The 25,478-nt window shown below is 53.1% G+C and overlaps 1 protein-coding gene and 1 long non-coding RNA gene across 2 annotated transcripts; both read left to right on the top strand.

Moving 5' to 3' along the window:
* Positions 1 to 6,838: 6,838 nt before the first annotated feature.
* On the top strand, positions 6,839 to 9,262 carry LOC309646206. The gene is made up of 2 exons (XR_014255218.1): positions 6,839 to 7,165; positions 7,418 to 9,262. It is a non-coding gene; the product is annotated as an uncharacterized lncRNA (long non-coding RNA).
* A 1,582-nt stretch (positions 9,263 to 10,844) lies between these two features.
* MYLK2 (myosin light chain kinase 2) lies at positions 10,845 to 24,063 on the top strand. The gene is made up of 13 exons (XM_082432170.1): positions 10,845 to 10,966; positions 11,064 to 11,163; positions 11,641 to 12,088; positions 13,103 to 13,404; positions 14,970 to 15,075; positions 15,631 to 15,724; positions 17,957 to 18,066; positions 18,148 to 18,289; positions 20,933 to 21,003; positions 21,125 to 21,253; positions 21,738 to 21,890; positions 22,037 to 22,169; positions 23,114 to 24,063. Exons 2-13 carry the CDS (start codon positions 11,112 to 11,114, stop codon positions 23,192 to 23,194), a joined length of 1,821 nt encoding a protein of 606 aa, XP_082288296.1. The 5' UTR covers positions 10,845 to 10,966; positions 11,064 to 11,111; the 3' UTR covers positions 23,195 to 24,063.
* Positions 24,064 to 25,478: the final 1,415 nt, after the last annotated feature.

Here is a 25,478-nt window from a genome sequence, read left to right as displayed (position 1 = left end):
CCTCTACTCACGGCGTACAGGCACACTCTCTTACACAGACTAAGGGACTAGAAAGTGACTTTGAATTTGCTCTATACAAAAATCTCAACAGGGTTTTGCAATGTTTTTGTTTATAAAATTGGGATTTATTGTTAATTATATACAATTCAGAAAATACCTGGTAGTAGGAGGAAGGAGAAAAAAAATCTGTGGTCCCATCACCCACCTTGAACACTGGTGTTTCTCTGTATAATCTTTTCTTTTTTTTTTTTTTTTTTTTTTTAAAGATTTATTGATTGATTGATTACTATGTTGGGTCTTCGTTTCTGTGCTAGGGCTTTCTCCAGTTGCGGCAAGCGGGGGCCACTCCTCATCGCGGTGCACGGGCCTCTCACCATCGCGGCCTCTCCCGTTGCGGAGCACAGGCTCCAGACGCGCAGGCTCAGCAGTTGTGGCTCACGGGCCTAGCTGCTACGCGGCACGTGGGATCCTCCCAGACCAGGGCTCGAACCCGTGTCCCCTGCACTGGCAGGCAGACTCTCAACCACTGCACCACCAGGGAAGCCCAATCTTTTCTTATATAAAACTTTAGTCTGTTTTTCTACATTGTAGGGGTTTTCTGTTTATGTATATTATTTTTTGTATTCTGCTTTTTTTTTTAACTTAGCAGAGTAGTAACTCAAATATTTTTCCTATATTACTGCATACTCTGTAAGTACCAATTTTAATAGCAGCATACTGTTCCATCGTCCAGAGTTTGTTTCTCCCCATTGAAAATGTTTGTTTTGCAAAGGATTTTTCTAGGCTATTTATAAGACAGATTTCTTTGTCCCCCTAATGTATTATGTCTGTCTCTAAACTTTAAATGGTTGTTTCAAACCACTTAGTCAATATTTGTAATTAAAGTATTAAAAGAAAATATAATTCCCTCCCAAAAGCGTAGTTAATGACATCATCCTGGCATACGCATTTGCAAATTGGAAACCTCCTTTTGGCTGACATAATGTCAATGTTACTGGGATTGGTGCCCAGCGAAAAGTTTATTGGCATTTAGCAAAGCCTTTCTGGAGAGAATTCTAGTTAAAGTCTTGGGATTCTACATCTTAAGACAGACTTACACAGTAGATTGATGTCTCAAAGCCTTCAGACCAGATTTGAAAGGGAATGCCCTTTGTCTTTCTTAACTCTAGCTGAGCTGTGATGTGTCTTTTGGGAAGAGTAGAGGCAGGAAATATAATCTCCTTCCTGGCACTGGCACACTGGGTGACCTTTAACAAGGCACTCCCCTTTTTTGGACCTCAGTTTCACATCGTCAAAGAGGAGATTGAATTAGAAAGATAAATAAGGCTCTTTGCAGCTTGAATATTTTCAGATTTTTTTTCTAGGCAATTTGTTCTAACCACATTAGCCCTACTTTCACAGTTATATTTTTCTATAGTCAGCTGCTCAGTCACTGCAAGAGGGCACCTCTAGCAAGCTCCCTGCTCCTAGATTTCCATTTGAATGTCAGTGAAGTATGTTGGAGACCAGTGTGCTAGCTCGTTGAGGAGGACTTTCCAAGGGTTGTTCTGGAAGCGGAAATCTAGCCCAGATCACTCCAGGGTACTAATCTCCGAATAATGTCCTCTGACACACGCACATATTTTCTGATGTTTCTCTTGACCTTGGAACTGGTTAAAAGCGGCACAGAATGCTCAATGAATTCTAACAGACTACAGCAAGGAAGTCCCTCCCATCCTTGGCTTTTCCAAGATGTAAGGTTGCTAGTATCCGTTCTTTAATTGTTGGCATTTTAAGGATGTCACCTTGCCTTGCAGCTCTTCTGTTTCTCTCTGCTGCAGTTCAGTTTTTATAATGTTTATGGTCAAAAGGACTTGGGTTGATTTGAGATAATTGTCACAGTGTTCTGAGGGGCACAAAATTATTTAGTGGAATGAACCCTAGATTGGGGATTGGGAGAGTAGTTTGAGCATGTCATTTGCATTTTGTGGGTCTCAATTTTTTTATCTTAGAAGTCTAAAATGATGTTTCTAGAAAGGATCTTTCCTCTGGCTCCATGGGTGAGAATTTGCTCCTAGCTTTAAAATGACCCAAAAGCAGTCTGGGCAGCCGTGGTGACTGTCACTTTGGGCACTTGTTGGCCAGCATGACTCAGTGTGATCGTGCTTGAGTCATATATTCACTATATTAATTGTCATTGGGTATGTGTCATCAGGGGTTACCAGAAGCCCCTGCTGTTTATCCAAAGCTAACAACCTGACAAGACAGGGCCAGCAGCTGCTAGTCAGCCACGAGCGAGCGGAGCAGGGACGCACCTCAGGAAGGGGGCTCGTGGGAGTTGGTGCAAGCAAGAGAGGCAAGGGATTTGAGTTGAGCTTTTAGAAATCTCATTCTTACTGGGCTGGAGGTTGATGTCTACACTGTAGCCTCCCTGATTCTTATTTGCCCATTAGCCGTTTTCTCTCTCTTGTGGTAATTTGTTACCACTTTGCATAATAGAAAACTAATATGCGAAGCAACACAGCAGGCGGGTAGGAGTTGGGAGGGGCTGTCAGTATCTGCCCACCTTCACTAAACGACTTAACTTTTTGTGCCTCTCCCTCTCCTTGCAACATTAGCTGTACTGACCACTGGGTCTGAGTGTTTGTGTTTTCCTCACATACGTACCAAAACACTCCTCCTACCCAGAGGACCCAGGAAAATGGGTAGGAATTGGCAGGCTAGGAAGCTCAGCAACTTGGGCTGGGGCACTTTTCTCTAGGGCCGTGGTCCTCAGAGTGTCCTGCAGACCAGCAGGTCAGCATCACTGGGACTAGAAATGCAAATTCTCCAGCCCCACTCCAGACCTCCTGAATCAGACACCATGGACCTGGGGCCCAGCAATGTGTGTTAACAAGCCCTGCAGGGGTCTGTGATGCACCCCCAAGTGTGAGGACCACTGTGTCAGGAGATGTTGTCCTGGTGGAGAACAGGTCTCCCAACTCAAAGGTCCCTATCTATGGACCAGGGAGCCTGCAGCCGTTCTGTCCTGTGAGCCTCAGCACGCAGGCCAAACTAGAGCCCTGTGGAGGGCAAGAACACGCCTCCCCTCTGAGCTCCCTGGGGAGTCACATTTATGCAGCCTGTTCGTGTTACCCAGGAGAGCTGCTGAATTTGTTGAGCAAGTGTTTATCTCCTCAGCCAAGACTCTATTACCAAAATAAAGGTGGAAGGAAGAATGCTTTTCCATATGTCCTTCCAACAAGTCATATGACAGATGAGGAAACTGAGGCTCAGAGTTTAAGTTACTTTCCCAAAGTCACACTGCTGGTAAGTGGCAGAGTCAGAATTTGGACCCAAGTCTGTGCCCTCAAGTGCCCTTTCCACCACGCCAGTTGCATCCCTTGAGGGGATGGATGGACATTCTTAGGGGCTCCTGGAGGATAGGGCCTAGCTCTTTTGGGAATTGAGTGACACTTGATCAAAGAGCCCCATGGGTGAAGAAGAGATTGTTTCTGTCACCCACCAGGGCCAGCAACTCAGGACTTTGGAGCAAGTTTGGGCTGTAGCCCTCATTGAACTCTTGACGTTTCTGTGGGAACCTCCAGCTACACTTCTCAGGGTCTGGGAGCAGGTTCTCTCTCCTCAGTTTCACCCAGCAGGAGTCTGGGTCCTTGCCGGATGCTTGCGTTCCTGTCAGGGATGTGGCAGCTGCCAGTCAATTATTAAGTCACAAGCCTCGGCAGGCCTGAATGATAGCCGAGGTGGTCACAGTGCCAAGTGACTGCAGCCAGAAGTGCTTTGCCCCGGCCCATTCCTCATCCTTTATTTGGACCCCCATCACCATCCCAGACGGGGCCCCCTTCTCCCAGCAGCTTCTCAGAGCTTGCCATACACCCCCTGGCTCATATGGTAACCCAGTTCTGCAGACGAGCCTGAAGTGTTATAAATAGCACAATGGAGGCCAGGAAGCCTACCAGGATAGAACATGCATTTCCCCCTTTTTGAGCCATTTCCTGGGATCGTGTGCTGGGAGTGACTTCTAGTGCAGATAAACTTCAGTTACTCTCCTCTCCAGGGTCTGTGCTCTGCACTTGGGTTTTGCTTCTTTCTGTGTTTGCGTTTGTCCCCCGCCCCCACGGGCCCTGCCTTCATGAGGTGGTGCTTCCAAGTCTGCTCCTGGGACGTTTCCTGTTCTTGGAACAGCTGCACCAGCCTGGGGTACCCTCCTGCTACTTGATCCTATAGGGAGGTGTCCAGTGGCCATGGGCAATTTTCAGATGACCTTGTTCCTCTGACGTCATTAGATGGCTATTTTTGGCTTCGCTGTTTATGCTGCAGAGAAGTTGGGCTGCGTTGGGGGAGAGGGAGAAAGAGTGAAGGAGGGGCTGGTCTTGGTTTCTCATTGTCCCAGGACCCTACCAAAGTAGGAACATTTATTCTTCAACATTTACAGAGCACCTACTGAATGTCAGGCCCTGGGGCTACCAAGTTGTGACATAATCTAAGTATTCTTCACTCACTCACCCATGAATTCATTTTTCAGCAGGCATTTACTTTGTGCTATGGAATAGTAATCAAGAGTGAGGACTCTGAGCTTGATGGGTTGGGTGTAAATTCTGGTCCCACTGGAATCCTACCTTTGAAACCTTGGGCAAGTTACTCCTCTGTGCCTCACTTTCCTTTTGGAAATGGGACTGATAATAGTGTCTACCTCATAATGTTGCTATGAAGATTAAAGGAGTTAATATCTTTGCCTGGCACATGGTAAATGCACAATAAATATTAGCAGCTATTATTATTAACATAAGAAGCACCACTTTTTGTACTAGGTCCTTGGGATATGAGGTCGACTGACTTGGTCCCTGTCTGTTCTGAGCCGGCACCTGATCCCCAGGGCCCCAGGTACTGGGACAATACACACAGTCAATACAAGTCAGAAGGGAACACCTGCCATGTGCACCGCTTTACCCTAACTTGCTGGTGCATTCCAGGGAAACAGGTGAAGTTCCTGCCCTGCGAGAGCCTCAGAGCAGTAGCTCTCAACGCTGACTGGACATCAGAATCTTCTGGGCAGGTTTGAAAAATAACTTTCTGGACCCCACATCCAAATGCGCTGATTTAATGATCTGAGCCCAGGAGCGGCTCAGACTTCAGAAGTTGTGAAAACTCTCCAGACATTTCCCACGTGCATCAGGGTTGAGAACACAGCCCAGGCTAGAAGGATATGTGTCTTGGAAGTACCCTGCCAGCTGCCTCAGGACTGCCTCAAAGCTGGCCCTCTGACTCGTGGGTTCTCAAATTTGGGGTGTGCATGAAAACCACCTGAAATGCTGGTTATAAGGACAGATTCCTGGGGCCTTACTTGAAGGAGGCTTCATTTTATTTATTTATTTTTGGCTATGTTGGGTCTTCGTTTCTGTGCGAGGGCTTTCTCTAGTTGCGGCGAGCAGGGGCCACTCTTCATTGCGGTGTGCGGGCCTCTCACTATCGCGGCCTCTCTTGTTGCGGAGCACAGGCTCCAGACGCGCAGGCTCAGTAGTTGTGGCTCATGGGCCTAGTTGCTCCGCGGCATGTGGGATCTTCCCAGACTAGGGGTCGAACCCGTGTCCCCTGCGTTGGCAGGCAGATTCTCAACCACTGCGCCACCAGGGAGGAGGCTTCATTTTAAACAAACTCTGGGGCCTAAGCACTGAGAAAGCCTGCTGCAGCCATGCCTTCAGCTGAGAAGTCACCCCTGATCATCAGTCCCAAAGACTCCGCCTCTGAGACCCCACGGTGTTTCATATCTCATATGTAGCTCTTATTTTCTGTCTTGAATTGTAGAAATCTGTATCCATATTACTATGTCTTGAATTAATATTTATCTCCTAACAGTTACAAATAGTCATTTCAAAAAAATTTGCAAAATCCAGACAAAGCATAAAAATCATCTCTACTCCCACACCTGTATGTGTGTGTGTGTGTATATATACATATATATGCCTCCAGATATTTTCTCTACAAATATTTTTAGCAATGAAAAAGGACCCACTTCATGAATGATTTTACAGTCTTTTTTCACCTAAAATGCACTGCATGGTGATTCTATAGCTTTTCCCCAGTTTCATCTCTGTGTCCCCAGAGTGACCAGTTTATTCCTTGCCACAGAGTAGAGCACTGAGTAATAATCTTAGCGATAAAACTCTACAAATTCTGGGCTGGAATAGTGTCATTTGAACTTCCAGAGAAATCTACATCCAACTGGCCACACAGAATGTCCATAGATCTCTGCTTACCAGCCTTGGAGGGAAGGACAGGGTACGCGGTAAGGACAGCAGCCTTACCAGGGCTTTCCCGGGGGCTGGTACTGCCAAAGCCCCAGGCTCAGGGGCCCAAGGTGGGAGAGAGCAGGAGAAAACAGCCCTGAGTGGCTCCCATTATCAGGATTGGAGGGAAAGTCGTGAGGGGAGTTGGCTGCTTTCTTTGGAGTCAGAAAGGTCGTTGCTCAGCTCCTTGGATTTTCCATCACAGCCGAGCAGGGAAGAGGGTCAGGCCAGGAAATGTCTCCTCTGAGCCGGTCCTTTTAAAGCCTCTTGGCTGGGTCTATTTCCTCCAGGAGCCAGGGAAGCAGTGCCCGAGTGGAGTTAACCCCTCCACGCCCCAGGAATTCTCCCAGGGATGGGTGAGCCTGGGAGCCCAGGCTTCTGGAATGCAGAGCCTTCCAGGGCAAGAGGCCTAAGGAGCCGTGAACACTGGCTGGAGAAACCTTCCCTCTCGCCTTGTTAAATCCAACAGGCATAATTGCATCCTGCTGACCTTAATTCCCCTGGTGGGTTTAATTGGTCCTGGCACTGTCCCACTTCCTGCCCTGCCCCTGTGCAGGCAAGGAGGATGGCTGCACAGCTGGTGCATGGCGGGAAAGCCCCTTCTTAAGGGTGGGCAGGGGCTCTGGCAGCCCCCAGCTGGGTTGGGGAGGTTTCCCTGTGCCCCCCTCCCCCCCCTTGCGCCTCCAAGGGAGCTCTGAGAAGAAGCTTGGGGACTCCCAGGGAACAGCTGGCTGAGCTGAGCTCAGCCCCAGCGGGCGGGCGAGTAAGCTGCAGGTAATCCTGTGGATCCGGAACCAGGCCAGGCTCTCATCTCAGCGGGAGGGACTGTGGAGTAGCCTGAGGGACAGCTGAGCCCTCTGGGAGCCCACATTATGGAGACCTCACACACAGTGCTGCAGGTACCGTGCCAAGCACTCTACATACATGTTCTCACTAAATGCTCCCAGCCATTCCGGGAGAGAGCAGTGGGGCAGAGTAGTTATGAGCTGAGCATTGTGTTAGATGGTTCAAACCCAACTCTGTGACTTTGCCCTGTGACTCAGTTTTCCTTTCATATCTGTGAAATGGGGATGATATAGCTGACATTTATACAGCACTCACTGAGTACCCATGCACTGTTCTAAATGCTTTACATATCTCCCCCTGTGAAGAAGGTGCTCATCTTACAGATGAGGAGACCAGAGAAAGCATTTGCCCAAGCCTCACGGTCATTAGTCTGAGAGCTTCACTGTCAGAGTTCCTCAACCGCTGCTCAGCAGGACTGCAGTAAGTGTGGAGTGTGGGGACGGGACCTGGCCCATTTAATGAGAGTTCAAGAAATGCTAGTTATTATTTGGGAATCATAACAGTAACAAGTGCAGCAATTAAAACCCCTTATATTGTCCCAGCCTGGATTTTGGTCTCATTGGGAGGTGGCTCTGGATATGAATCTGGGTAGTTTGAAGTTATTCAATAGCTGTGTGACTCTAGGGACAAGCCTCTTACCCTCTCTCAGCATCGAACTTTTCTGAATCTTTAAGATGGTCTAGAACTTGGCCCCTGGAGTCCTTTGTGAAGATCCAATGAGCTGGGCAAAACCCTTGGCAGAGCCCTTAGTGGCCCTTCATGGGCACTCAATAAATGATCAGTACTGATAACCACAATCATAACAAGAGGACATCAGCAAGGGCCATCATGGTAGAACCCGGTCCAGAGCCTTGCTAGTCACTTGGATACTCATCGGACACTGATTGGCAAGGACACTTTGTGCCAGGGACACATGTGAGCATCATACAGCCCCTGCCCTCGAAGGGCTCCCGGACAGTGGCAACGGTGAGATCAGCCTGGAGCTGAAGGAGCTCAGAAGAGGGGGTCCAGCATTTCAAGCTAAACCAGAACGTCCTGTGGGGACAACCAAATAGAGTACTGGGGGTCCAGATCATAGGCACAGGCAGGAAGCATTTCAACCTTCAGAATGCTATGAGATCCATAAAGCCAGTACCCAGCAGGGAGATGGGGTGAGACACAGGCTGGGAAATTTTAGGCAAGAAAGAAGAGTTTTGGGCTGTAAAGAAGCACATTTCTGGCCCAACTCTCTTCCTTGTGGAGTGACTTTTGGCAAGTTACTCTTTTGATTCTGCCATCTTCATCTAGAAAATGGGATGAAATCTCCTCACAGAGTTATTATCAAGATGATGTTTTAATACAATGTGGATAAAGCTAATAATAGCAGGCACTCAAAAAATGGGAGCTCCCGTCCTTTCAGAGAGCCTGGGTTCAGATCCCAGCTCAGTCCCTTACAAGCCTGATGGCCCTGGGTCAGTTACTTAACCTCTCTGAGCTTCAGTTTCCCCATCTGTAATCGTATCTACCTCATCCGGTTGTTCTGAAGATCACATGAGTGAACCTACACAGGAGCACTTAGAGGCCCTGCACGTGTGGCGACTACTGTATAGGCATTAGTATTTTTGCTTCCTATAAGAGGCAGGCTGTCAACTAGACGCTGAAGGAGAGAAATGGAAGAGAGGAGGGCCAGGTCAGAAGACGAGGACAGGCAGACACAAGGCAGCAAGACTGCGGAAGGGGCTCCCACTCCGGTTTTTGCTAGCCTTGGACAGACAGCCCCAGCATTTGCTCATTTAAGAAAACATCACTCATTTTGAACAGTAATCTGTTCACATAGTTTTGGGTTCAAATAAAAAAGTAAAAGGGGGGCTTCCCTGGTGGCACAGTGGTTAAGAATCTGCCTGCCAATGCAGGGGACACGAGTTCGTGCCCCGGTCCGGGAAGATCCCACATGCTGTGGAACGGCTAGGCCCGTGAGCCACAACTACTGAGCCTGCGCGTCTGGAGCCTGCACTCCGCAACAGGAGAGGCCGCGACAGTGAGAGGCCCGCGCACCGCGGTGAAGAGTGGCCCCCGCTTGCCTCAACTGGAGAAAGCCCTCGCACAGAAACGAAGACCCAACGCAGCCAAAAATAAATAAATAAATAAATAAATTTATTAAAAAAAAAAAAGTAAAAGGGTGTGCAGTGATATCTTTCTCCCACCTCTGGTCCCCAGTTTCTTATTCTGCCAAAGAAATCCTTATGTGTGTAAAGGGAAATTTTTTTTTTTTTTTTAAATATTTATTTATTTATTTATTTATGGCTGTGTTGGGTCCCCGTTTCTGTGCGAGGGCTTTCTCCAGTTGCGGCAAGCGGGGGCCACTCCCCATCGCGGCGCGCGGGCCCCTCACCATCGCAGCCTCTCGCCGCGGAGCACAGGCTCCAGACGCGCAGGCCCAGCAATTGTGGCGCACGGGCCCAGTTGCTCCGCGGCATGCGGGATCCTCCCAGACCAGGGCTCAAACCCGTGTCCCCTGCATTGGCAGGCGGACTCCCAACCACTGCGCCACCAGGGAAGCCCAAAGGGAAATTTTATACATTAGATATATTATGTTCTCTATTATAAATCTTAACCCCTTTTGCAGAAATGATAGCATCCTCTACATGCTATTCTGCGCCTTGCTTTTTCTCCTCCCACTTTGTAGGTTGCTTCATGTCAGTTCATTCACAGCTTCCTCCATACTTTTTACAGTTACACAATTTCCCACTGTTCAGTTGTGCTGCATTCTCAAGCCATTTCCCCACTCCTTCTCTCAACAGGGGGCAGGAGTTGATTTCTCCATTTGATAATTAGAGGAGCTGGACCATGGAGTGGGGTTGGAATGACTGGACGGGTCACCACAGTCAGGACCTGAACCCAGACATCCACTCCAGAGCTATTTCCAATGCACTCGGCTTGGGGCTAGTTCTCAAGTGCCCCACAGAGAAAGGCTCTGGGCAGTTAGCCCCTGGGTAATGGAAGGCCCTTTGGATCATAGCTCTCTGCATCCCATCTCCACTTGAACACCTCGGGCTGGAGTGGCCCCTGGGTCACCAATGTGGTGGAGGATCCTAGGAAAAGACTCTCTACCAGCCAGCCCCCTCCTTCCAGGCGGGCCATTGAAAAGACCTGGATCAGCTCAGGGGAGGGGCGAGAGAGCCCTGCCCATCTCTCACAGCCGCTTGGGGCAGCCTCCATCTCCCCAGGGGCCCAGGAAGAAGACATTTTCAAAAGAAAACGCTTTCAGGCCCATGGACGCGTTGAGCAAGTGCCCCTGAGACCATTTTTTACCCAAAGATGCTCCAAGCAGATCCAGAGGCCAGGAGCAGGGCTTGTGGACGCCGAGCTGAGCGCTAGGGTCAGGGTGATTACCCCTGGGCCTGTGTGGTTCTAACCAGGCTCCGGGGAACCCCAGGAGATGCAGGCAGAGCCAGAGCCTGGCCTGGGCATAGTCTTGTCCTTCAGCCCTGCCTGAGAGCCACTCTTCTTCAAGCCCCCCCGCATTTCATCTAAGCCAGAGATACCAGGCAAGGCCTGGGAGAAGGCTGCTCCCCCAGGGCCCCAGGTGCCGCCTCCCTCTTTCTCTTCCTGCTTGTTCCAACACCACTCTCCCCCCAGTCAGTTCATGGGAAGAATGCCGTGTCCTCTGAACGGGGGCCAAGAGTGACAGGTGGTGGCAGTCTGAGCTGCATGGCCCCTGGTGTAAGAGATCCTCTCCTCCGCCCCCGCCTCCCTGCCTGCACCCCTGCCTCCGCCTCTGCCCACCCGGCCCAATCCCTTACAACTGCCCCAGGACTGCTCCTGGGCAGCCGCTGCGAGACAGACAGACACCAGGTTGCCCCTCTCTTCTCCAGGTGCCTCTCTCCCCTCAGTCAGCTGGCCCTGGCCTCCTCTCAGCCAGACAGGAGGAGGAATCCTGCAGCCCGACACACCTTTCTCTTCTTTCTGCAGCTAGAAAGACTTGAGTTAGACAAGCAGAAGCACACGCCTCCCTACCTCATGGCGACAGAAAACGGAGCAGTGGAGCTGGGAATCCAGAGCCCATCAACAGGTGCCAAGCTGGGGCAGGAGATGGAGGGAGGAGCTTGGGAAGGGGTGTTTGAATCCAGAGTTGGGCCTGTTCCTCAGTGGGAATTCTGTGCCTGAGGCCTCCTTTATGGCGCATGGAGGACCAAGAAATCAGGGTTATCTCTGGTACAGTGGGGCTGGATCAAGGGCCAACATGAAGCCTTCCCCAGAGAGACTGGGAAAACATGAAGTCCCCATTGTTGGCGCCTGAACACTCAGGGCAAGGGATGGCAGGGGCATCAAGACCCACCAAGAGACCAGAGCCTCCCACACAGGGCCGCCGAGGTCCTGGCAGCCCATCTCTAGAGCCCATGGAGTGGCCCCAGAGGCTCAGTGGGACAAGCCCTTGCAAATTGTGGCCTGGGTGGGGACCTGGGCCTGGAGCTGGTCTCTGGCCAGCCTAGCTGGGGAAGGAGGCGTAGGAGGGTGGATCCTGACTGGTGTTTCACCTCCTTTGCAGACAAGGCACCTAAAGGTGCAGCAGGTGAAGGACCCCCAGCTGCAGAGAAAGACCCTGGTCCCCCAGACCCAGAGAAAGAAATTGGTCCCCCAGACCCAAAGGAAGAACCTCATCCACTCACCCTGAAGAAAGATGCTGAAGCCCTAGCCGCAGAGAAAGGGGGTGGTACCTTGGCCCAACCCTCAACCAGCAGCCAGGACCCCACGGGAGAAGGACACCTGGGTGGGGGGCCTGCGGAAGGCAGTGCTGGGCAGCCGGCCGCCCTGCCCCAGGAGACCGCGACAGCCGAGGTCAGTGTCAAGAAGCCCGAGGCCAAGCAGGGGACCCCAAGCAGCCAGGACATCGGAGAACCCAAGCTGCAAAAGAACGCAGCAGAGGGCCAAGCAGCAACCAAGAGGAGCCCACCCGCCTTTCTGCACAGCCCCAGCTGCCCTGCCGCCATCTCGAGGTGAATGGCCCCTGGCTGGGAGCAGGGAGGGGTCCTGCAGTTCCTCTGTCTTGGGCACCATCATCACTTTCAGTGCTAGACCGGGTAGTTCTGATGTTCACCTCCCTCTGTCCTGGGCATCGGCCTGACCACTTTGTCTCCCTGCAGAAACCAGGATTTTGTGATAGTTCACAGAAGCCTGAATGTCAGGCAGGAGAGGTCCTCAAAGACCTCTTCTCCAGGCATCTGGAGTCCAGAGTTCCCCTTACCCCATGAACTTGGGTCTCACCAAGGGCAGGATTGAGATGTCAGGAGGAAAGGATAACCCGTCTGCTTAATACAATTATTGGTATAATATGGAAAGATGACTAATAACCAGACTGATAGATCATTATCAATACTCTTAGAACCACAATATAGCTCCAGTCTTATGGTGCAATCCGTTATCCTTACCTGAATGCCAGTCATATTAATGAGGTTATTAATGATGTATTTATCGTAAGCCACAATAATAACACTTACCATATCAGTTTGAATTATGTGGTAATATAAATTAATATCATTAATACATTATCAATTGCATCACCACAGTTTTATGAATCAAGAGCTACATAACCTTCCTAATTGTTGCCACATAATGATTAACCAAATCAACAATCCTGTTAACAGTTATTAATGATCTATCAGTGCATTGATACTCAAGATAACAACCACAGACATGGGAATTCCCTGGTGGTCCAGTGGTTAGGGCTCCGTGCGTCCACTGCAGGGGGCACAGATTAATCCCTGGTCGGGGAACTAAGATCTCGCATGCCATGTGGTATGGCCAGGAAAAAAAAACCCATAGACATTTATGGTATTATTAACATCCCTTGATTTTGTATGAAGTGAATTCAGATGTATCACCCCACGCGTTTGGGGTGGGGGCGGGGGCGTGGTCATGTTAGCTCCAGATTGCAGATGGGGCTCTGGGAGACCTGCCTGCTGGCGGGGCTGTGGCTGCTGAGGGCGTCGCCTCTGTGTTCTCACTTGTAGCCCTGAGAAGCCGCTGGCTGAGAAGCCCCCAGATGAGGCATCAGAACTCATCTTTGAAGGGGTGCCCGTGACCCCAGGCCCCACAGATTCTGAGCCAGCCAAGGTAGCAGAAGGAGAGAAGAACCTCCCAGAAGGCAGCCAGAAGGAAACAGAAGAGAAGGCTCCAGGCCAGGCTGGCCAGGCTGAGGTGCAAGGGGACACCTCGAGGGGGATCGAGTTCCAGGCTGTTCCCTCGGAGAGATCGGAGGTGGGACAGGCCCTCAGTCCCACAGCCAAGGAGGAGGACTGCTTCCAGATTTTGGGTAGGCCGGGGCTGCCCTGGGGCTGAGGTAAGAGGGAGCGGGCTCCCCATGTCTCCCCACTTAGAGGACTAAACCCCTCTGAGCCACCTCATCCAGCCTGATTCATCTAAGTGTCACCCAACCCCAGGAAGTACAAGTTCCTGGTCCCCTTTGAGAGATGGGGAAACGGGGGCTAAAAAAGGGGAAGTGGGGCACCCCAAACCCATAGCTAGAACGGGATATGGACCTGTCAGGACAGCCTGACTCCAGAGCTCACTTTTTACTTTCTTCTACTTTGACTAAAATGGGGCTTTAGAAAAAAAATCAGGCACGTTATTGGAGCAACACCAATTCTCTGGACAGTGGGATTTGAAGTCAATCTGTAGAAGGGCTCAAGTACCAGGCTTTGGTAGTTAAACTGCATCCTGGGCGGGTGGGGAGGCTCCTGGGAGCCATAGAGGGTTCTTGAGCTGAAGAGCACAGGTGTGAGTGTGGGGAGGGGGTGGTGGTGGTGACCAAGGTAGCTGGGCACGTGAGATGGGGCAGGACTGTGGAATGGCCTTAAGTGACGACGGTTTATTCAGCGGGCTGCAGGGAGCCATTGAGCATGAGTGAGCTTGGCGAGCAGGTGAATAGGAAAAGGGCCTGGGCAGGAGTGCAGCAGGGCTGGGGGTAGGTTGAGATGGGGTCAGGAGAGCCCACAGTGTCCTGACAACCCCCCTCCTCCAGGCTGAGGTGCCCTGGGAGACCCGCCAACCTGCCTAGTGAGCGGCGCAGTGCCACCCAGACAGGGTGGGAGGGCTTAGGCGGCTGGGCGGCAGCCAGGAGCCCTGCCTCCTCCCCTGAGCAGCGGCCCAGACCTCCGGGCCTACTCCACCCTGCAATCACATCCTTGAGTGACAGACCTGAACAACCTCCAAGGGCCGCCTGATTTATCACCGGCTTCCCTGCGGCCTCTTGCTATTTATAAAGAGGTTTCCATTCCCCGTGACTCAGCCTGTCTGTCCCCATGCTGTTCCCCAAGCTGTCACTAGGTGGCAGCCTCTCCCTACCAACATCTCCATCCCTGGGCCGCCCCCGCCCCCCCAACCCCCACCTCTGCTTCTGGGCCAGGTCCAGGTAGGACACCCATTCCACAAGTGGTGAGAGCTTGCGGTGTTATTAGAGGGGTTGGTAGGCAGGTCCCATCCCCTACCGCAACAGACATAGTAACCCCTATTGGGCACTCCATTATAGATGCCTTTTTTTTTTTTCTTTAATGGAAATGCAGATAGCTTGGGATGGAGTCTTCATACCTTATAATGTGGGAGGGTCCGAGAAGTCCAATCAGCCATCTCCACTGTTGTGCCGGGAGAAGCTGAGCCCCCCTCTGACAGAGGCAGAGGCCTCCCAAGGAGGGTGCGTGTTGGTAGCAGAGCTGAAATTGGAAACTAGGCCCCTAGCCCCTATCCTGGAGCCAGCTGTCCCCCAGGTATCACTCGCTGAACTTCCCTGGATGGGGCCCAGGCCAGGCAGGAGGGTGTGGTGCCAGGGTGGGTCCTCAGCAGCCCTGGCACTGACTCTGATGGCTTTGCTCCGCTTCACAGATGATTGCCCGCCACCCCCGGCGCCATTCCCCCACCGCGTCGTGGAGCTGAGGACTGGGAACATCAGCCGTCAGTTCAGCCTGAACTCCACGGAGGCACTGGGCGGGTGAGAGCGGGGGCCTCAAGCCCCTGGCCCAGCAGCAGGAAAGCATCGCGCCCCCAGGCCTTACATCTTCCCCATGAGAGGCCCAGACACATGAGCCACGTGGACAAAATTGGTTCCACATGGTCACACTTGTGTGCACCCTGTCACGTGGCTGGTGTGTCACTGTCACTCACACAAACACACCGTTGGTCATTCAGTGTCTCCCATAGGAAGCATATAGTATTTTCCTGTCTGTCTCAGTTTCGGGCACCATACTGACCCCTTCAAGGCGATTCCTGCTTTGTTAAAAGTCCTGAAGGTGCCCTCCCCCAGGGCCCAGGGCCCCTCCCTGCCACAGTCTGTGAGCTGCACGTCAGCGGCCATCCTTTGATGAGCCTACCCTTCCTGGGCCTGTGGTCTATGTGATTCAGCCATTGTCCCCGCAGTAGAGCTCATGGTTTCTGGAGGGAATCGGAGCTGGCTGGGATATGCGCCCCCAACTCACAGGGAACAGAGCACACCCGCTCACCCCGTGGCCCTTAGAACTCCCTCATTCCCAGCCTCTTCTCTATCCAGTGGCAAGTTTGGAGAAGTCTGTACCTGCACAGAGAAAGCCACAGGCCTCAAGTTAGCAGCCAAGGTCATCAAGAAACAGACGCCCAAAGACAAGGTAGTGGGGGTCTGGCTGTGTGGGAGGGGGAGGGGATCCTTGGAGTGGGTGCCTCTCAACGCCCTCCACCCACACATCTGCACCAGGGGCCTGGTGTACGAAGCTTAATGCACTGAAGATATCACACAGATAGACAGACAGACAGACAGATAGCCCTGCCACAGGGGCCTGATGCCCCTGACCATAAACTTGACCCCGTGGTTAGTGAATTTATCCTGGGGACTTACCCCCTTCATGCCCTCTGTTTGGTTCAAGTCAATAAGTGCCGATGAGTCCAGGCCCTGTACTGGTGCTGGAGGTCCCAGAGGGAAGTCAGTTGGTCCCTGCCCTCAGAGAGCACCAGGGTAAACAGGCCTCGAGGACTCTGCCTCTAACACCCAGCCCAGGCCTGCTTCAGAGCAGTGTTTGTTCAAGGAGTGAATGAATGGCTGAATGAATGAGGCAGAGGCTCACGTGGAGTGAGGGAGTTGGGTGTGTGAGGAGGTGATGGTGACCTAGCAGGCTGGCATGGTGAGAGCTGTAACTCAGGAAAGCTAGGGCGGGGGTGGGGGGGGGTCACAAAGGAGGCTCCTGACTCATCCGTGGGTTCAGGGAAGCTTCTCCTGAACGAAGACTTTGAAGAAGGAGGAGCTTTTTCCAGTGGGGAAGGCAGGAGAGAGAGTTTCAAACAGAGAAGTCTGTGGAAAGAAAGGCCTGAGGGCCAGAAACGGCAGGTACCTGCTGGGAACGCTTGAGTCAAGGTCAAGGCCAGGTACCTGCTGGGAACGCTTGAGTCAAGGTCAAGGCCGGGGGAGCAGAGACAACAGCACCTGCAGAGGCCTGGGGAAGCAGGAGAAGCAGCTCCGGAGGAAGTGCTGCAGCCCTGAATGCCTCACCGTGGCTCTGAGCACATTTGAACAGCATGGATTTTCTATGTGACTCTGTCTTTCTCTGTCGCTTCCACTTGACGGGCCCTGGATCCATGTTATTGACTGCTGGATCCAAGGCCTCTATCATGGACCTGGCTCAGTGTAGATGCTCAAGACATATGTACTGTGTAAATTAATTGGAGTAAGCTGTTGGTTAATTAATTATTGGGCACCTTTTCTGTGCTGTTCAATGTGCCAGGTGCTAGGAAAATGGTAGTAAACAAGTCCTGACATGCTAGAGAGGAGGGACAGACAGCTAAAACCAAACTAAAACAAAAAGCAGGGTGTCAGGAACTGAGAAGTGTTAGGAAGAAAAGTAAAGCCAGGTAGGAACAGGGTCGATGGGGGCCGTTCAGATAGGATCAAGTGAGGTTAGGCCTCTCTGAGGAAGTGGCATGGAAGGTGAGGTATCAACCAAGGAATGGAATAATGGGAAAAACGGAGCAGTCCAGGCAGTGATCCAATGCTCTGGGGGCATAGTTCTGGGGAGAGACCTGATCTGTAGCATTTGCCAATTTCCCTGGTGTAAATATTCCTACCATTGTTGATTTCCCGCTCGCTACAGATGTGACCACTGGTTTGCAAACTTTCTGAAAGTGACAAATAATGGCAGCTGAGATTAGGAAGGCAGTGATGGGGGAGGTGAGAAATTATCGGATTTGTAATCTAGCTTAAGGGTAGAGTCAAAGGATTTACTGATGGGTTGGATGAAGGGTGTGAGGAAGTGAGAATAAGACAGGAATCTGGGAAAGCTCCTAACTTTTTGTCCTGCACACCCAAGTGAAGAGTGACGGCCTTTTGCTGATGGGCAAGCTGGGGGCAACTCAATTGTGGGGAAGGGGTGGTATCAAGAGTTTAATTTTGGACATGAGAGATTTGAGATGCCTGTTAGTCAGACATTCAAGGGGAGGGAAGGTAGGCAGTTAGAGAGATTGGTGTCTGGAGTTTAAAGGAGCCCTCGGAGGTGGAGATACGGATTTGGAAATCAATCACATTTAGATGGAATTTCAAGGCATGGGACTTGAGGAGAACGCCCGGGGGGAGAGTATAGAGCGGGGAGTGCTGAGCAGGAAGGATGGAGCCCACTATTCAGCCAGGGGGAGGAGAAGAACCAGCAAAGGGAAGGTGTCCCAGCAGGAGTGACTGTGTGGTGAGGACACAGGCTTGAGGGTGGGGAGAGGTGGGAGGCGAGGAGACCAGCAAGGAGGAGGTGGGCAGTGGTCCAGGCAAGGCCCAACAGGTCTGGTCAAGGGCGAAGGTGTGGAGGGTGGAGGGCAGGGAGTAATGATGCTCGGACGATACCCCTGACTTCCCTGGTCCCCAGGAAATGGTGATGCTTGAGATCGAGGTTATGAACCAGCTGAACCACCGCAACCTGATCCAGCTCTATGCAGCCATTGAGACCTCGCACGAGATCGTCCTCTTCATGGAGTAGTGAGTGCCATCATTGGGGTGGGGCCTGGGGAGGGGGCAGCGGGCCCGGAAGCAAGCCTGCAGAGGGGTCTGTGCACACAGCATCGAGGGCGGCGAGCTCTTCGAGAGGATTGTGGACGAGGACTACCATCTGACCGAGGTGGACACCATGGTGTTTGTCCGGCAGATCTGCGACGGGATCCTCTTCATGCACAAGATGAGGGTTCTGCACCTGGACCTCAAGGTACCGGGGTGGGGGCTCCCGGGAGGGGTCGGGAGCGGCATCCAACCACCTGAGACCAGTGTCGCAGCCAGCCATCCCTCCATCCCCCAACCCCTCCTCCTCCTCCATCCAGCCTTCATCTGTAGGTTCAAAAAGGGTTTATTGAGCACTTAGTAAGTATCAGGAGCCAGGGGACACATCAAAGAGCAAAAAAGGCTTGGTCCCAGCTCTCAGGAGCTCCTAGTCTGGTACTAAGTACTTGTTGAAAGGGTCTCTTGCCCCACACTCAGTGTCTCACACGTGAAACTTGCTGATAAGTGTTGCAAAAGCGCCTGCCTCAGTGCAGGCCTCTGATAGGCACTGCGAATGTTTGTTCATTTATTCCACAAATATTTGTTGAGGGCCTACTAGATGCCAGGCAGTGTTCTAGGTGGTGGAGATCCAGTGGTGAACAAAATAGATAAAAACGCCTGCCCTCATGGAGCTTACGTTCTAGAAGGGGAGTCAGAAAAAGACATCAGTAAGTATAGTGTCAGTGCAGCAATACACACGTGGCAGGCGCTAACAAAATGTGTAGTGAAAGATTATGTCTCTCTTCTGACCTTGCTTGTTAGTACCCTGCATGTAGCAGGTCAGGGAGAGCAAATAGATTTTACGCATCCCACCACCTCTGGTCAGCTGGCAGTGGCTGTCTGGAGCTGAGAGACACGGTCATGGCGTGGAGTGGGCAGGAGCCCCATGAGTAGCCCATGAGTAGCCCCATCCTTATGCCAGGTGTTTATGTTTGTGGGATCAGTGGCAAGGCTAGTGGAGAAGATGAAATCTGAACACTGATGTGGGTTAGCAAAGTGGATGTTCCTTTCATTCATTCACTTGGTAAATACGTGCCAAGTACCTGCTCCTGTGCTACTGTGCACAGTGCTGGGCATGGGCATTACCATCAGGATGATGAGGACACGCCCCTGTCCCACGGAGCCTGAATGCCCCTGTCCCACTGGAGCCTGAATGCCACCAGTGGGGTGGTACCATCAGGATGATGAGGACACGCCCCTGTCCCACAGGTCAGTGGGGGAAACAGACATTCATACAGTAATAACCCAATGAATAGATCATTTTAAACCATTAAAAGTGTCATGAAGAAGTACGTGAGAGTAATGGGGAAACATACAAGGTGTAACTGGAGAAGCAGGCAAGGGCTGGAGCATTTGAGGTCCAAAGCAGATGCTCCCGCTGCTGTGGGCTAACACCTCCACCATGCTTACTGGGGGTCAGAGCTGCTCAGGGTGTGTTCAGAGTGTGTGACAGCCCATCGGGTCAGGTGTGCTGTTATCATCCCCACTGACAAGCGAGGAAGCGAGGAGGGTAAAGAGATGAGTTTCAGTGGGGCCACCGTGGCAGCAGGGCATTTCGGAGGCGGTCATAATAAGCCAGGAGAGAGATGATGGGGCTGGAACCAGTGGCAGTGGGGGAGGGATGGGAAGTGGTCAGATGATGGATGCATTCTGAAAATAGAGCCAGCCGGGTTTCTGATGGTTTGGATGGCGGAGGGCAGAGGGAAAGGAAGGAGTGGGGGTGACTCCTGAGTTTCTGGACAGAGTGGGTGCCTGCGCGGTGGCCTCGGAGCCTGCCCTTCTCTTGTGAAAGCCATTTTCTTTGGGGTAGGGCAGGGTCTCCAATTAAAATGCAGTGTCCTGGGAAGAAGGTCAACCTTAAGTCTCTGTATCCTAAAGTGTTTTTTTCAGGAAAGCAGTAAGTTTTTCATCAATAAAGGATTTCACGTCAAGTAACTTGGGTGAACCACAGCCTGAAGGCACTTCCCAGGGCTCTTGCTGCAGGGCTTTTCAGGAAGTCCCTTGTCCTCCAAAAGGAGGTCTGAATCTGTCGCATTTCCTCTACCGATTGTATCATGGGGCCTTTCTTTCCTTTCCCTGTTTCGGTGGAGCACTGGGTTGGGCTGTTGAAGTCGCTAGCATCCTGCTCTGAATGAGGACAGCAGTGTGAAAGGACCTTCAGAAAGCCTATCATTTGGGGCCTCAAATCAGATGCACACAAAGCCCAGATGAAGAACAGAACCCCATTAAACGAGGTGGAGGCCCCAGGGAAGTGGAGGACTTTTGCCCATCACAGGGGTCAGGGGCAACTCCCTCCCAGCCGTGTGTAGCCATGCGGCTGGGGCTTCCAGTGTTTCAGGAGGTGCTGAAAATCAGGGTTTTTGTGCAAAATCTGCCTTTTAACCATTGTTAACTACTTACAATGTTTCTGCCCTGCAACCTCAGATTAGTCCTCTGTCCTTGTGTTACATGAAGAGGAAATGGAGGCCCAGAGTGGGAGGGACTAGCCTTGCATGTGACTCACATGTTCACCTGTGCTTGGGGCACAGAATTTCTGGGAGCCTTGGCTGAGTATCTGCTGGGCGCTTTGTTAGACGCTGAGGGTGGGGAGCAAGGAGGCCTGGAGAAAGTGGTTCCTGCCCTGGAAGAGGCCCTTTCAGGCCTCAGGATCCTCCTCTGTGCCTGGAGCCTGCAGGTCTGAGGGTCTCTGATGGGCTGTCCACTCTGGCAGCCTGGGCCTCTAGTCCCGGGAACCTGGGACTTGGATGGACCTGGGCGGGGAGGGAGGGTGAGCCAGGTCAGAGGTCAATCCAGGCCACCCCCTTCTCTTCAGCCAGAGAACATCCTGTGCGTCAACACCACGGGCCACTTGGTGAAGATCATTGACTTCGGCCTGGCACGGAGGTACCACCTGGGTGGGTGGCATGGCAGGGCCAGCCTTGAGGTGGGCAGGGCTGGGGGAAGGTCGGAGGGTGTCTGGGAATGGCCTGGGAGTTGTGCTCTGAGCTCTTGGCCTCACCTCCAGGTATAACCCCAACAAGAAGCTGAAAGTGAATTTTGGGACCCCAGAATTCCTGTCTCCTGAGGTAGTGAATTACGACCAAATCTCCGATAAGACAGACATGTGGAGCCTGGGAGTCATCACCTACATGCTGTGAGTCCTGAGGGTGCCTTTTGTTTATGGGGTTGGGGCACATGGGTGGGCAGCTGAGGCCTAGATTGCTTCCACCTCCCCACTCCCTCAGTCAGGGGTTTGTGGGGCGTTGGGCGTGCTAGGGCGAACCAGGAAAGGGAACTTTGTACCCATTTTATAGATGGAGAAACCAAGGCCCCCAAAGGCATAGTGTCCCATCCCAGGGCTCTGGGCAGCAGAGCTTTGATGACCCAGTGCACTCATCATTCCTCTTCTTCACTCTAACCCTGGGAAGCTGGGATGATTATGCCCATTTTACAGATGAGAAGAGTGAGGCTTAGAGAGGGGAAGTGACTTGCCCAAGGTCACCCAGCCAGATTCAAACCCAGGTCTGTCCCATTTGAGAGGCTGGGGGTCTTTTCAGCACATGGTGCTGCTTTCTAGGCTCTGTCCCCATCCCTGACCCAATCTCACCTCCCTGCTCCCTGCCAACCCCTCCCTCTAGGCTGAGTGGCCTCTCCCCCTTCCTGGGAGACGATGACACCGAGACCCTGAACAACGTTCTAGCGGGCAACTGGTACTTTGATGAGGAGACCTTTGAGGCTGTGTCAGACGAGGCCAAAGACTTTGTCTCCAACCTCATTGTCAAGGACCAGAGGTGAGGCTCACCCCAGGACACGAACCCCGTGTGTGCAAGCCCAGTGTGTGTGTGTGCCAGCTGGGCGGGAACTGGGCCGGGAGGCCAGTGTGGTGCTGCCTCCCTGGCCTGCCACCCACCCTCACCGCGCTGCCCCCTCCCCACAGGGCCCGGATGAACGCTGCCCAGTGCCTCGCCCACCCCTGGCTCAACAATCTGGCAGAGAAAGCCAAGCGCTCTAACCGACGCCTCAAGTCCCAGATCTTGCTTAAGAAATACCTCATGAAGAGGCGCTGGAAGGTACCACAGAACTGAGGGTGGGGAGGAAGGGGGCGATACAGGGCAGGAAGAGTCCTGGCCCCACTAGCCCTGTGTCAGCCAGTTCGGTCTGGAAAACAGAATTGGCTTTTCTCTCCTTGTCCTGGGCTGGCTACTGCCCTGGGTAGTGGCCCTCCACCCACCCATCTCCACCGTAGGGAGGGGTGTCCATTTGTGGCTCGGGCTCAGGAAAAGGTCTCTGACCCCATCACAGGCTTCCTCCCCTCATTTCCCAAATATTTCTTGAGCATCCACTACCTCTAGGCACTGGGGATACAGCAATGGACAAAGAGACAAAGATTTCAGTCTTTGTGGACTTACTTTTGGTAGAGGATGGAGAGTTACTAAAAGGAGTTAAGGAAGGGCTCTAGAAAAAAATAAGGATGGTCAGGAGTTCTGGGGAGAGGCTGCACTTCTTAGTAGGGTGGCCAGGGAGGGCGCACTGAGAAGGAACATATGAACAAAAACCTGAAGGAGGTGAGGGCTGAGCCAGGCTGGTATGGGGGGAGGAGTGTGCCAGGCAGAGGGAACAGCTGGTGCAAAGGCCCTGAGGCAGAAGCATGGTGGTCAAGTGTGAGGAACAGGTAGGAGGCCAGCACAGCTGGAGTGGAAGAAGCAAGGGGTAAGGGAGATGTCCAAGAGGATCGGGAGGCAGGGCATGGAGGGACTTGGCCATGATGAGGGGTTTTTACTTGGAGTGAAATAGGAACCACTGTACTGCCTTGAGCAGAGCGGTACTCAGGTTGAATGAGGGAGGGAGTCCTGGAGGCTGCAGTGTCACGGCATCCCCTGTGGCCATTTTGGCACTGCGCCCTCCATGGCATGGAGCCCTCCTGGAATGAAAGGGACCTTGGGAGACACTCAGCTGTCCTACAGCTTTCCCCCTGCCCTGCTGCTGACTGGGACCCCTCTCCCTCATCCCTCAGAAAAACTTCATTGCTGTCAGTGCTGCCAACCGCTTCAAGAAGATCAGCAGCTCAGGGGCACTGATGGCTCTGGGGGTCTGAGCCCCAGGAGCAGCTGAGGCCTGGACGCAGCCGCACAGTGGCCGGGGCTGAGGCCACACAGCCCAGAAGGCTGGAGCAGACGGGCCAGATCGCCAGGGCTGACTGGCCAGGACAAGGCTGCACCAGGCTGGGAGGCTCGGGGCTCCCATGCCCCCGCGCAGTGACTGCTTCCCCGACGTGAGCTGCCTCGGATATGGCCTGATTCCATCCTGCTAATGCCTCCCCAGACAGGGCTCCGGCCCATCAGCCACAGCCCAGATGCCACGGGCCCTGCTGAGACGCCACCCGGCTCACCTTCTTGGAACTGCTGCTCTGGTGACCCCTGCTTGGCCTCACCTGGGGCATCCCTGGCCTGGGCTTGCTCCTAGCTAGAGCAAGAGGGCTGGGGGTCCTGGCATATGGGGTTTCTGCAGTTGGGGGTGGGAGGTCCTTGGTGGGGCAGGAAGGCAGACGGCGATTCCTAAGGCGCAGCTGCCAGGGGAGACAGAGCAGGCTTTGTGAAGGAGGTCCTCCATGCCCCCACCCACCTCCCCACTCCCAACAGATAAGGCCTGACACACCATCTGGTCTGGCCCGGCCCCCGCCCACCTTCCTTGCGACCACCAACACACAGGAACTCTGTGTGAGAGAGAGGACACCCAGCCGGGGCCTGGTGGAGGGGGAGGGGAGAGGCCTGGAGGACTGGGGAGACCACCCCCGAGCTTGCCTGAAGGCCAAGCCGGCCCAACCCAGCCACTCCGGCCCCCATTCCAAGGGTCACCCACGGCCTCGGATGATGGCGTCAGCAGGCCCAGGAGGAGTGGGAAGGCCGTCGGCAGCCCCCAACCTGCTCTCAGCTTGTGCCTTGTAAATAAATGTACAGGTTGGAAGTGGCCTCCTTTCACAGCATGTGTGCGCCCGGGTGAGGTCTCAGCTGGCCACCGTTCACGGAACACTACTGCGGGCCAGGCGCTTTAGCTGCACTTTGTGCGCGATGTGGTGGTTATCAGTGCAGCCTCAGGAGCCAGACTACCCAGTGTGTGATCTAGGCAAGTGGCTGCCCCCTTTGTGCCTCAGTTTGCTCATCTGTAAGAGGGAGGGCACAGCACCAGCCAACATTTAGGGGTGACAATACTGTGTGTCAGGCTCTATTTAAGTGCTTGTATGTCTATTAACTCATTTATGAGGTCATGAGGTAGATATTATTATTATTCCTCTTTTACGGAGGGGGAAACTGAGGCTTAGAGAGGGGAAGGAACTTGAAGGGTTTTCAACAGGTCAGAAGCTGGGGCTTGAACTGGACTCTTCTACCTCCCATAGCAAGGCTCTGCCCGCAAGCCCACTCTGCTTCTCACCGAACAAGGTGTAAGCAGAAAGTAGAGTCTCCAGGTGGAGCCAGAGGTTTGGGCCTGCAGTGGCGGGGGTCCTCCAGGAGGCCTGGGGGAGACAGCTGTTCTCCGGTCCCTCCCATGGGCCCCAGCCCGCCTCACCCCAGGCCTGCAAGGCAGGGGAGGGGCTCCATCTGCTGGAGGGGGCAGCCCAGAGGGCAAGAGAGCTTAACCCCAATAGGGTGCAGCCATTCTGGCTGTGAGGACAGCTGACTCAGAAGTGGGACTGGCTTAAGGGGGGCAGCTGGTCTGCCTGCTGGGGGCTTATTGGTTCCAGCAGGAATGGCAGTAACAGCAGCTCACGTGCACTGAGTGCTTGCAGGGTGCAGCCCTGGCCCAGCTCTGTGTGTTCACGTGACTCTGCTTCCAGTGACCCTGCACGGTGGGCAGTTGTGTTATGTCCATTTCTCCGATGGGGCAGCCAAGCCTCAGGGAGGCTAAGCCATTTGCTCAGGGTCACACAGCTAGTCAATGGCAGAGCCAGGATTTGTACCCAGACAGTCTGGGCCAGAGCCCCTGCTCTTAACCACCACACTATCTGCCTCTGAGAAATCTTGGACGGAGACCTTGACCGTTCATCCTTCCACCCCCTGCTTCCATGAATATTGGCCTGGAGGGCAAGGCCAGGTCCTCACCCCCACCCCTGCCCTGTTCCAGCAGATGGGTGCGGAGTCCCCCTACAGCAGGTGCCACATGGGGCAGGGTATGGGGGACTTTGGAATCTGAGCCTGCTGGGGCTTGCACTTGGGGCTTGGGGGGCCTGGGGAGCCTGGCTTAGGCTCTTGGTGGGAGATGTGCTTATGGGCAAGGCCTCTAGGACTGTTGATCCCTGCCTGCCTGTCCGCCCGCCACCTGCTAGCTGGGCCAGGCCTGTGGTTTCCTCTGAGTTCTCTCAGCCTTGCTGGCCCCCGCCCAGG

Source organism: Balaenoptera physalus (assembly GCF_965194825.1).
Source record: "Balaenoptera physalus genome assembly, chromosome: 16".
Lineage (NCBI taxonomy): Eukaryota > Metazoa > Chordata > Mammalia > Artiodactyla > Balaenopteridae > Balaenoptera > Balaenoptera physalus.
The sequence above is the reverse complement of the archived record's forward strand: the minus strand, read 5'-3'. Positions and strand labels throughout refer to the sequence as shown.